General features: G+C 40.0%; 1 protein-coding gene across 3 annotated transcripts in view; it reads right to left on the bottom strand.

The window, feature by feature from the left end:
• Positions 1 to 13,115, bottom strand: part of LOC138737030 (uncharacterized) — a 28,613-nt gene that overhangs the window by 8,366 nt on the left and 7,132 nt on the right. For all 3 annotated transcript variants that reach the window (XM_069887426.1, XM_069887427.1, XM_069887429.1), the window contains 2 exons: positions 8,951 to 9,040; positions 2,180 to 2,262 (listed from right to left, as the gene is read on the bottom strand). In XM_069887426.1, coding sequence (XP_069743527.1) covers positions 2,180 to 2,262; positions 8,951 to 9,040 — 173 coding nt within the window. The remainder of the gene's footprint in view (positions 1 to 2,179; positions 2,263 to 8,950; positions 9,041 to 13,115) is intronic.

Raw genomic sequence — 13,115 nt, 5'->3', positions numbered from 1 at the left:
ATTGAATTATTATAATGATAAAACAGTGTCATAAGGCAGACAAATTAGTCACCAGCAGGAGTTGCCTAAGCGCATCTTACGGTCGGGAGAGAAAAAAAAGCAAAGAGTTGTTCCCCCCCCCCCCCCCCCACTTCCCAAGAGTCAACATGTATCTGTAGATTCATCTCCAGTGCTTCTGCATCCCCCGCAGCCACACAGAGTCCACTCTAAATCATTGGTAACCCAAGCTCCAGATCAGAACCTCCAACATGGTCAGGAACCCTTCAGCGCCTCCCGGTTCTGATACCTGGTACCCCTCCAGCCAGTCTCCAGATCTGCGCGAGTCTCCCGACAGCAGCCCACCGCTTCCGTGAGTCTTTGCCTCAAATTGCCAGCAGCCCACCGCACGCACTGGTCCCTCAGCTGCCCCCTCACTGGCCCACTGCCATGGTCACCATTACCGTGGGTCATCTCCTCCACTTCTCCTTCTCTGATTGGGGAGGGGGGTGATCTTACTGTCCTCTGGTGCCCTGCTCCAGACCTGCGCTTCCCCGGAGTCTGCAGCCTCTCGTGGCCGCTGCCAATTAATAGGCACCGCCATCTTGGGCACAGACCCATGGTCGCGGGATTTCAAATAAAATCACCATCAGCTCCCTCAACAAGCTGTTCAAAGCCCATGCGGAGCCGATGGCAGTTAACTGGGCAGCTGGACCCTGCTACAACGACTCCGGCAGCACTGAGTGCTTGTCATTCGGGAATCTGATGGCAGTGGGGAAAAAGCTGTCCTTGTGTTGCTGACTGCTTATCTTTAAGCTCCTGTACCTTTCTTCCCCCCCCCACCCCGATGGTAGCAGAATGAAGAGGGCAAGGCCTGGGTGGTGGGGTTCCATGAGGATAGAGGCTGCTTTTATAAGACACCACCTCTTGTAGATGTCCTCAATGGAATGAAGACTGGTGCCCATGACATCACAGGCCAAGTTAACAACCCTCTGGAGTTTATTCTCGTCCTGACAGTTGGCGCCTCCATGATGCTCACCTATAGAAGTTTGAGAGTCTTCGGCGATGTACCAAAAATCTCACAAAGTATAGCCGCTGGCAAGCGTTCTTCATGATTGAATCAATCAAAAGCTAAAAAGTAAGCCTAGCTCTCTTATACCTGCACCAATGAAACAATTAAGCATACCCAAGACATAACAAACACGTGTGAAGCCAAATATCTCGAACATTATATACTTAGTTTCCCCATATCAGAGTACCATAAAGTGCTTTAATTTCTACATGTTCAAACCAAAATGTATGCAAATAATCTTGAATAAAATCTGGAATGTGGACTTTAATTACATGTGATTTGTTTGATTACAAATTTAACAATGTGGAATACAGGGGGGTAAATAAAGGAAAAAAATGACTCTTTCCGAAACATTATGGCAGGCACTGTTATTGACGTCCACTTGTTCTTTTAAATGTAGAATTTGACAATGAATGTTTCTGGAAATAGCACAAAGCCTCAGAAAATATACTTTCAAATGCCTTTGTACAGTGCATAGATCACAGAGCATTCACTATTCTCTTCTTATTAGGCAGCCCCTTAACATGAAGGAACATGTGTTGCACTCTGATGCTGCCCTGGTACGGCCAATGTGGGAGAAGACCATAATAGTACATGTTGGCTTTGAAGCAATAGAGAAAAAAAGCAACTTTAATGACATCAATAGACATTCCAGTGTGAACTAAAAACAGAATCAAAGGAAACTTGGAAATTAAGGTTCATTTCATGTCATATACTGATTTGTAAGCATGTGAGCAAATATCCAGTTTAAAAGCAGTGAAAATCTGAAAAAAATGTGAATGGACATGAAATTGAGGCTTTAAAAAGAAAAATCACAGAAAAGGTAGTAGAGTAAATCGCTGGTATCTGGCACGTGTAGGGATTGGTAGATACCAATCTGATTGCTTGAGATTGTATGGTGTGTGATTGGAGAACTATCCACTAGGGGGCACCAATTTTAAACTTTCGTATTTTTTCCCTATTTATTTTCCGCATTTTCTTTCTGGTATCTCAAGGCTGCCAGTTGTTGAATTCCGGATAACAGGGATTTTACTGTAATTGTGATGTATAAATAAGAGCGAAGTGCTGTATGTAGGTGAGTTCCAAGCACAAACAAACAAGAATTTGTTTTTCTAGTTCTCTCCACAATACCGGCAAAATATCCATTCTTTTCTTTCAATAGCAAGACTTCAAAAGCTGGGGATTCCCCAAGAGGGTCTTCATTTTCAAAAGACCTGCAGAACATCAGAAAACATGAAATTTTCAATGAAGCTCTCGTCAATCATAGAACCACAGTAAATTACAGCACAGAAACAGGCCCCTTTGGCCTTTCTAGTCTGTGCCAAACCATTTTTCTGCTCCGTCCCACTGACCTGAACCCAGTCCATAGCCCTCCATAATTCTCCCATTTCTTCTTAAAATGTTAAAATTGAGCCCACATTCACCACTCTGTGTGAAAGTTCCCCCTGAACTTCCCCCTTTCACCCTTAACCCATGTTCTCTGGTTTGCATCTCACCTACCCTCAGGGCAAAAGCCTATTTTGCTCTGTCTATCTAAACATCTACGTTTACTCTGTCTATCTCCCTCATAATTTTAAATACTTCCATCATATCACCCCTCATTTTTCTACGCTCCAGGGAATAAACCTTTCCCTGTAACTCAGTTCCTGAAGTCCAGGCAAAATCCTGGTAAATCGTTTCTACACTCTATCTTATTGATAGCTTTTTTGTGGTTAATTGAACAAAACTGCATACAATACTCAAAATTTGGCCTCACCAATGTCTTAAACCACCATAACATCACAACTCCTGTACTCAATACTTTGATTTATGAATGCCAATAGCTCTCTTTATAACCCTATCCACCTGTGAAGCCACTTTTAGGTAATTATGTATCTGTATTTCCAGATCTCTCTGTTCGACCACACTCCTCAGTCCCCTTCCATTTACCATGCATGTTCTTTCTTGGTTTCTCCTTCCAAAATCTCATACCTGTCTGCATTAAATTCCATCTGCCATTTTTCAGCCTGGTCCAGATCTCTCTGCAAGCTTTGAAAACTTTCTTCACAACCTCTAAAATCTTCGTGTCATCTCCAAACCTGCTGATCCAATTCACCACATTGTCGTCTATATCAATGATCTGGATGATAAAGAACACTGGTCCCAGCATCGATCCCTGAAGCACACCACTAGTTACAGGCCTCCAGTATGAGAAGTAATCACCCACTGCTACTCTCTAGCTTCTCCTGTCCAGCCTTTTTCAAATCCAGTTGACTACTTCACCATGAATACCATGTACGAGAACCTTCCTGACTAATCTCCCATATGGGACCTAGTCAAAAGCCTTACTAAAGTTCATGTAGACAACATCCACAGCCTTTCCTTCATGAACTTTCCTGGTGACCTTCTCAAAAAACTCAAGATTGGTTAAACACAACCCTACCATGCACAAAGCCACGTGGACTATCCAAATACTTGTATACTGGATCTCTTAGTACACCTTCCAATAACTTACCTACTACTGACATCAGGCTCACTAGCCAATAATTCCAGAGTTACTTTGGGAGCCCTTTTTAAACAATGGAACAATGTGAGCTACCCTCTAATCCTCTGGCACCAACACCCGTGGCTAAGAACATTTTAAATAGTTCTGCCAGAGCCCCTGTAATTTCAACACTCTCCTCCCTCAAGGTCCAAGGGAATATCTTGTCAAGCCCTGAGGATTTATCCACTCTTATTTGCTTTAAGACTGCAAGCACCTTTATTCTCTTTAACCTCTTTAATCTATATAGGTTCCATGACCTCACTGCTTGTTTTCCTATTTCCCACATCTGTTCCTGTTTCTTGAGTAAGTACTGATGAAAAAGAACATTTAAAATCTCCCCCATCTCTTTTGGCTCCATACATAGCCAACTACTGTAATCTCTGAGGGGAACAATTTTGTCCTTTAATATACCTTTTAATATACCTGTAGAAACCCTTGGGTTTTTTCTTCACATTGTCTACCAAAGCAACCTCTTGTCTTCTTTTAGCCTTCCTGGTTTCTTTCTTGAGGTTTTTCTTCCATTTTTTTTATACTTCTCCAGGAACCTCATTTGCTCCACGTTGCCTATACATGCTATGCACCTTTCCCGTCTTCCGAACCATATCCCTCAAAAACTAATTTTCTTATGCCTTCTAACCTTGCCTTTAACCCTGGCAGGAACATACAAATTCTGTACTCTCAAAATTTCACCTTTGAAGATCTCCACTTACCTCACACATCCTTGCCCATGAACAACTTATCCCAATCCATGCATTCCAGATCCTTTCTCATTTCCTCAAAATTGTCCTTTCGAAATATAGAATTTCAACAGAGCCCCAGACCTATCCTTCTCCATAATTAACTTGAAACTAATAGCATTATGATCACTGGACCCAAAATATTCCCCTACACTATCATCTGTCCTATTTCATTCCTTAATAGGAGATCCAGTATAGCACTCTCGCTAGTTGGTATCTCAATATATTGATTTTGAAAACCTTCCTGAACACATTTGACAAACTCCAAGCCATCCAGCCCTTTTACAGTCAATATGTGGAAAGTTAAAATCTGCTGTGATCATAATCTTATATTTCTTGCAGCTGTCTACTCTCTCTCTACAGATTTCCTCCTTCAATTCTCCTTGACTATTGGGTGGTCTACAATACAACCCCAAGAGTGTGGTCATACCTTTCCCATTCCATAGCTCCACCCATATTGCCCCAGTCAATGAGCTCTCTAGTCTGTCCTGCCTCAGCACAGCTGTGATATTTTCCCCAGCAAGCAATGCCACTCCTCCCTTTTTCAAACCCCCCATTCTATTGCATCTAAAGCAATGGAAGCCAAGAACACTGAGCTTCCAGTCCTGCAATGAAGTTTCACTAATGACCACAATGTCATTATTGCAGATTAACCTGCAATCCACACTCTTTCAATAAAACAGCATGCATATGAAGCTCTGACCCAATCAATAAAATAAGATGTATATGGAAGAGCAAAAAAATTCCACTCCACAACTTCCACATCCCCAGTTGGCTGAGTGGGAGAATAAAGACACCACATCTGTGTCATCTGCCACTCAGTTTAGTGTTTTCCAACTGAGGTGCATTTTGTTTCACTTTTCTTCAGTTGGAATTTACAGTTCCTATCATTGAACAGCCAAAATTAAAGATGACCCAGGCAAGCAACAAGTAAATAAAAAAATACACTGATGATGTCATGTCAAATTTCAACTACAATAAGAAAATATTGCAGTTTTGTGTTATATCTCTATAAAATTGAACTCTACTTGTCAAAAAATCTGACACATGTCCAGTCATTTTGCTCTTTTTTCATTGAAGAACATTGCAAAATGCTTTGTGCAAGGAAGGAACGTGGAAGACCAATCAATAGGTTGAATGGAATTTTTTTATATAAGGAATGAAGTAAGGAAGCAGAAATTTTAGAAGGGAATTGCAGAAAGTAGGACACAAATAGCTAAAGGAGTTGATGTTTTCATGAAACTCTCGATTCAGATGGATGGACATTTGGTGGGTGGATGGTGCGTACAGTAAAATCCTTATTATCTGGAATTCAAACAACTGGCAACCCCAAGAAACTGGCAAAAAAAAAGTGGAAATAAGTAATTTTTAAAGATATATAAAAGTTTAAAATTGTAAATGTTCTCTGAAGCAACACATAAACCCTTGGTGAAGATGGGAGCAAACATTCAGCCAGCGGAACACCACGGTCGTACCCTGCCCACAGCAGCTGTTTGAATAAAGTTTCAATAAAGTTGTGCTTGAATAAAATGGCAAAGCGCCAGGATGAAGACCTGGTTGATGCCCCTCGCCGCTGGGGCAACACTCTCAAAGTCCCTCCCTATTCCAGCCTAACAAGAGTCTTTATCTTTATTGGTAATATTATTAGGTATATTAGTAAGACTTTATCTGTAAACTTGAGGGAGGAGGGGTTAATTATGACAGCGGCACAATTGGTGCAGCAGTTAGCACAGTGATGTTACAGCGCCATTGACTGGTGTTCAAATTTAAATTTTGTTATGGGAATTACCTGATTAAAGTGAATGTTACATAATTAAGGACTAAAATATTGATTTCTTTTCAAATTACTTTACATTTTACTCTGTCCTTTGTCTTTTAAACTGTTTATTCTTAAGTATTAGCTAGCTTATCTTTGTGAGGTTTTTCAGTTGGTTGTTTTTCCAGACTCTTTTGTGTAGTCTTCCAAAGGCGCTATTTGCCTTGGCAAGTCTGTTGTCTATCTCATTGTCGATCCTTGCATCTGATGAAATGGTGCAGCCGAAATAGGTAAACTGGTTGACCGTTTTGAGTTTTGTGTGCCCGATGGAGATGTGGGGGGGCTGGTAGTCATGGTGGGGAGCTGGCTGATGGAGGACCTCAGTTTTCTTCAGGCTGACTTCCAGGCCAAACATTTTGGCAGTTTCCGCAAAGCAGGACGTCAAGCGCTGAAGAGCTGGCTCTGAATGGGCAACTAAAGCGGCATCGTCTGCAAAGAGTAGTTCATGGACAAGTTTCTCTTGTGTCTTGGTGTGAGCTTGCAGGCGCCTCAGATTGAAGAGACTGCCATCCGTGCAGTACCGGATGTAAACAGCGTCTTCATTGTTGAGGTCTTTCATGGCTTGGTTCAGCATCATGCTGAAGAAGATTGCTGAAGAAGATTGAAAAGAGGGTTGGTGTGAGAACGCAGCCTTGCTTCACGCCATTGTTAATGGAGAAGGGTTCAGAGAGCTCATTGCTGTATCTGACCCGACCTTGTTGGTTTTCGTGCAATTGGATAACCATGTTGAGGAACTTTGGGGGACATCCGATGCGTTCTAGTATTTGCCAAAGCCCTTTCCTGCTCACGGTGTCGAAGGCTTTGGTGAGGTCAACAAAGGTGATGTAGAGTCCTTTGTTTTGTTCTCTGCACTTTTCTTGGAGCTGTCTGAGGGCAAAGACCATGTCAGTAGTTCCTCTGTTTGCACGAAAGCCACACTGTGATTCTGGGAGAACATTTTCGGTGACACTAGGTATTATTCTATTTAGGAGAATCCTAGCGAAGATTTTGCCTGCAATGGAGAGCAGCGTGATTCCCCTGTAGTTTGAGCAGTCTGATTTCTCGCCTTTGTTTTTGTACAGGGTGATGATGATGGCATCACGAATGTCCTGAGGCAGTTTTCCTTGGTCCCAACAAAGCTTGAAAAACTCATGCAGTTTGGCATGCAGAGTTTTGCCGCCAGCCTTCCAGACCTCTGGGGGGATTCCATCCATACCTGCTGCTTTGCCACTTTTCAGTTGTTCAATTGCCTTATATGTCTCTTCCCGGGTAAATACCTCATCCAGCTCTAGACTCAAGGGCTGTTGAGGGAGCTGGAGCAGGGCGGAATCTTGGACTGAGCGGTTGGCACTGAAAAGAGATTGGAAGTGTTCTGACCATCGGTTGAGGATGGAGATCTTGTTGCTGAGGAGGACTTTGCCGTCTGAGCTGCGCAGCGGGCTTTGGACTTGGGGTGAGGGGCCGTACACAGCCTTTAGAGCCTCGTAAAAATCCCTGAAGTCGCCAATGTCCGCGCTGAGCTTGGTTCGTTTGGCGAGGCTAGTCCACCACTCATTTTGGATCTCCCGGAGTTTGCGCTGAAGATTGCTGCATGCGCGACGGAAGGCTTGTTACTTCTCTGGCCAGGATGGCTTTGTAAGGTGAGCCTGGTGGGCAGCTCGCTTCTTTGCCAGCAGCTCCTGGATTTCCTGGCTGTTTTCGTCGAACCAGTCCTTGTTTTTCCTGGAGGAGAAGCCCAGTACCTATCCTGGCTGTTTTCGTCGAACCAGTCCTTGTTTTACCTGGAGGAGAAGCCCAGTACCTATCCTGGCTGTTTTCGTCGAACCAGTCCTTGTTTTTCCTGGAGGAGAAGCCCAGTACCTCTTCAGTGGATTGCAGTACGCCTTTGGAAGACTACACAAAAGAGTCTGGAAAAACAACCAACTGAAAAACCTCACAAAGATAAGCGTATACAGAGCCGTTGGCCAATTCCTGGTTCCAAAGGCATGATTAGTCTGCCTGTCTTCATTTTAATAATAATTCTATCTTTAAGGTATACCTTATATTTAGTGTATAAGTCGTAAAACCCTCAAAAAGCACAAAAAAATAGAGGTCAACTTATACTTTTGTGACCTTCAATTCACCGAAAATAAAACAGGTTGATGTCAATTTGGCGTACAAGTCAATGTTGGAGGTATCTCTCCACCGCCAGTCCCGACAGCTCCCTACCACTGGGTGTCATCATAACCACTCCTACCTTGGGCCCTGTCATCACCGTCGCTGCTCCTGCCAGGAGCACGATGTCGCCGCTCCAGTTCCGTGGGCCATCACCGTTGCTGTCTGGTAGGCTGAAGTTTTTTTTTAAACTTACTTAATTTACAGCTTTGTTACTTGCAATTGGGGTATTTTTAGAAATTTTGGGTTGTTCCTGGGAGGCCCAGACATCCTGAAAAATGGGGGTTGACTTATACACTGGATATACCAATAAAACCATTAAAACTAGGCTAAAAAAAGGTGGGGGTTGACTTGTACACCGATATATACAGTAAGCAACTTTCACAGTGAGATGGAATCCATAAAATTAAATGCCTTTATAATACTGTGTGGGAGCAGTCATAAACAAGCCAAAGGATATATGTGTACAAAGAGTTAAAAACGGGAAAAGTGTTCACGAACTTACAAAAATAAGGCATTTTCATGAAGGAAAATTTGTCTTTGGGATGCTTAGGTAAGAGTAAAATATGTTGGTGAGTTTTAAACTCAAATAAACAAGAATTTATTTTTCTGTATGATTTTTAGAATTATTTCATACATTTGTCATGGAAAATTTTATCTGCTAATGCCCATTAGTTTGTTAAATAACTTACCTCTCCTTCAAACTCAATTCCTTTAACCAGTCCTTCCAAGCTTGTAAGGTTAGGTATGATTTTCTGAACTGATTCCATTTATTAATTAACCTTGGTGAAATGGAAGTAGAAACATTCAATGCATTATAATGTAGGAATAAAATAGGAAGAACTGCAAATAATATCAATTTTGAAAAGCTGTTGTGCCTACAATGCAATAATGTAACCCTTCACTTACAGTTATATTTTGGTTTCTACTGGTAATTGTGGTATTTTGCACATTTCTCACAAACACCTGGTGTCTATCCCATGAGAAATGCATATAAAAGTGCCCTAATGGTAGTAGAGTGGTTAAGTTACAAGGTTTGGTTATCCAGAAAAACAAATTCAAATCCCTTATGACAGCTATGGATTTTACATTTGGTCAATTAAGTAATCTGGAATGGAATCAAAGATGTTTTGGCCATTGTGACCTCTTGGGGTTTGGGGTTGGTCAGGAGAGACATTTACCTTCCTTCCCTATGTGTCACAAAACCTATAAGAATATACAGGCAGTTCCGTTCCTACGTCTGTCTCTAAATCAAATTTGTAGGCAAATCGGAACAGGTACATCCAGTTCTGATTTAGCTTTTTTTTTAATGCATCAGTTAGTCAAATGTTTATAGTATATATTTTACCTTTCTATGCAAAAAAAAAGTATCATGATTAAAAGTTAACGCTTATTCTTGTTCCATTAATGTCTTACATACTGGAAGGAGCATGCGCGAATTGGGGGAACTCATTACCAACTGGTAATGAGTTGTCCGTAAGTCAGACGTTCGTAATATGGAGACTGCCTGTAATCTACTTTGAAGCGTTCTCTGTCGTGGCAATAAATACCTGCCTTACCAGGAGCAAATGCATCGGAAAAAAAATATCAAAGACTGAGGTACAAGTCTTGGTTCTTTGGTCCTGAGGTATTGTAAGTGACCCAAGAAAAGAGTATCAAACAAACCAGAGCAGCAAATCTATCAAGCTACTTAAATTTAGACATAGAGCACAGTAAAAGGCCATTTCGGCCCATGAGTCCACACTGCTCAGTTTACACCCAATTAACCTACACTCCCAGTACGTTTTGTTTGGTGGGAGGAAAGCAGAGCCCCCAAACACGTTACAGATAGTGCAGGGTTCAAACTCCAGTCTGGTCCCAATTCCTGGCACCGTCTAGGCTTTGCACTAACTGCTACGCCAAATGTGTCACCTCAGTATTCATGCAGCTATCGCATTCATTGTAAAAAATACAATGATTCAAGCAATAAAATGGTTTTATTGTGATGTTCACTTATCTGGTAGATTGCATAGAAATCAGTACGCTAGAAGTAAATAGTCAATACATGGATATGTGGTTTGAGATTATATTTGCAAATTAACACAAGAACCAGTACCTACCTTAAAAATTGCTTCAAATACATTTGAATTATAGCATAAAAATGACAGAAATATATATTTTGGAATAATCAAAATAAGTCTTTTTTTTAACAATTTGTTTTTATATTAATTCACTGAGGCTGCACAGCACAAGAACTGACAATAAGGGTGAGCTTTAAAGTATTCATAATCATAGAAATTATTGACTTATAAATCCCTATGGGATCTTACTTTGGGTGTAATGTTTACACTACATTAAATGATGCAAAAATGTTGATTTTCACAGATGTCTGTGCTACAGAGTTTACTGTGACAGCACCTGCAAGTTAACTTTTAAAATTCAAACAGAAACTTGAATTCTGTTCTGTATCTGAACTGTTTAAATGCAGTTCAGTCCATCAAGAATAGAACTGAAATAAAGGTTAAAAGAAATTAAGGGCAGTAAAGTAGCACAGCGACAGCATATTATCCAGTACTTTATAAATACACCAAAGACATGGGAACATTTTTCTCTTTATTCATCCAACCATAAATCCAATCCACTTTAGCGCTGTGATATTTTTCTGGGTCAAATCAAAACTAATCACATCTCTTACTCCCTCTCTCCCATTTGGAAAAGTAATCGAAGTTAGACAATTGAATGTTTAACAAAGAATCACTGGCTTTAATTTATTCTTCAAAACTGCAATTGGCTGTTGTGAATTTTCAGTCTTTATAGCTCCTTATATATAAATGCTGGTGATCAATCAAATTATTCCAATTCCTTTTTTATTTTTTTTTTATTTTTCACACTATGAACCATATTAATCAAAATACACTCAAGCATTTCCCTCTTGAATATACACAGTATCATTTTGTCCCCTTTTCCCCCCTCCCTCCTCCAAACCCATTAAACGTTCAACATATACAATACAATAAACCAATTACACAATGTCATCACACAATGAAAGTAAACAAGAAAATTGTGTCATCTACTTTTACACACTGGGTCAGTTCATTTCGTCTTCTTCTCATTCTATCATATTATGGGGGTGGAGGTCCGCGGTAAGCCCTCCCTGTTGTGTTCCATTTACGGTTCCCAAATTTGTTCAAATAATGTGACATTATTTTTTAAATTGTATGTTATTTTTTCCAATGGAATACATTTATTCATTTCCATGTACCATTGCTGTACTCTCAGGCTCTCTTCTGATTTTCAAGTTGACATTATACATTTTTTTGCTACAGCTAAGTCTATCATAATAAATCTTTTTTGCTCTTCATCCAGTTTGAGGCCTAATTCTTTACTTCTTATATTACTTAGAAGAAAGATCTCTGGATTTTTTGCTTTTTGTGATTTTATTTAATACCTGATTTAGATCTTCCCAAAACTTTTCCACTTTCTCACATGCCCAAATTGCATGTACTGTTGATCCCGTTTCCTTCTTACAGCGAAAACATCTATCTGATACTGTTGGGTCCCATTTATTTAACTTTTGGGGCGTGATATATAGCCTGTGTAACCAATTATATTGTATCATGCGTAACCTCGTGTTTATTGTATTTCTCATAGTTCCGGAGCATAGTTTTTCCCATATTTCATTTTTTATCTTTATGTTTAGATCTTGTTCCCACTTTTGTTTGGTTTACAGCTTATTTCATAATTTTCTTTCTCTTGCAGCTTGATGTAGATGTTATAAATCTCTTAATTATCATTGCATCTATAATCACATATTCAAAGCTGCTTCCTTCAGGTAATCTCAATCTATTTCCCAATTTATCCTTTAAGTAGGTTTTCAGCTGGTGGTATGCAAACATTGTAACGTGAGTTATTCCATATTTGTACTTCATTTGTTCAAATGATAATAAATTATTTCCCAAAAAACAATTTTCTATTCTCTTAATCCCTTTTCTCTCCCATTCACTAAAGGAAAGGTTATCTATTGTGAAAGGGATTAGTTGATTTTGCGTCAATAGTAATTTTGGTAGTTGGTAATTTGCTTTTTTCCTTTCTACATGAATCTTTTTCCAAATGTTGAACAGATGGTGCGGTACTGGTGAACTTCTATATTATCATCCCACTTATAAAGTATATGTTCTGGTAAAATTATTCCAATTCTGATACAAGTTTTGAAAGCTGCAATTTAAGGTTGGTAATTATGAATTGCTTCCAAAGTCAAATAAGAAACAGATACTGTGTTATTTGATCAGATTGAAACCGGGTAAGATTTGTCTGAGATTCACTTCTTCATTTAACATAATGTGAGCATTGGAACACGGCCAACATTTCTTATCCACCTTTTCCTTCCTCTGAATGATGGAACACCTTCACCAGGAGGGGAACAATAAAAGGTACAAGATTTTCACACTGCCATTCTTCTACTCTTTAGTGCAGAGTTTCAGATTTAGGACTGCAATTGTGAGCAAAAGAGATGCATTCCTAAAGAAGAAATTCAGCTACATCTCCCACATTAATTAAGAATCATTCCAAGCTTATTTAATATTGTCACAATATAAAGTTTCTGAGGCACAGAGGAGGTTCCACTCACATGTGGCTATAACTGCATCCAGCTTGATCATCCTTATTGCCACTACAAGCAAATGGTGAGTTTAAACCCTTAATAGGAGTGATTAATTGGACAATATCTGCTGTAGAATTTGCTGAAGAATATCCTACTCCTTTCTGTATTTCCAAATACCAGATTAGAACTATACACATCCTTTCAAAGGAAATATACTAACATAACTAAACAATAACACCACAGACCCTCTTACAATAAATAGGATAGTTTTTAGGCTT

Source organism: Narcine bancroftii, chromosome 6 (assembly GCF_036971445.1).
Source record: "Narcine bancroftii isolate sNarBan1 chromosome 6, sNarBan1.hap1, whole genome shotgun sequence".
Classification (NCBI taxonomy): domain Eukaryota; kingdom Metazoa; phylum Chordata; class Chondrichthyes; order Torpediniformes; family Narcinidae; genus Narcine; species Narcine bancroftii.
Note: the sequence above shows the minus strand (reverse complement) of the source record. Positions and strands in the feature narration are given on the sequence as shown.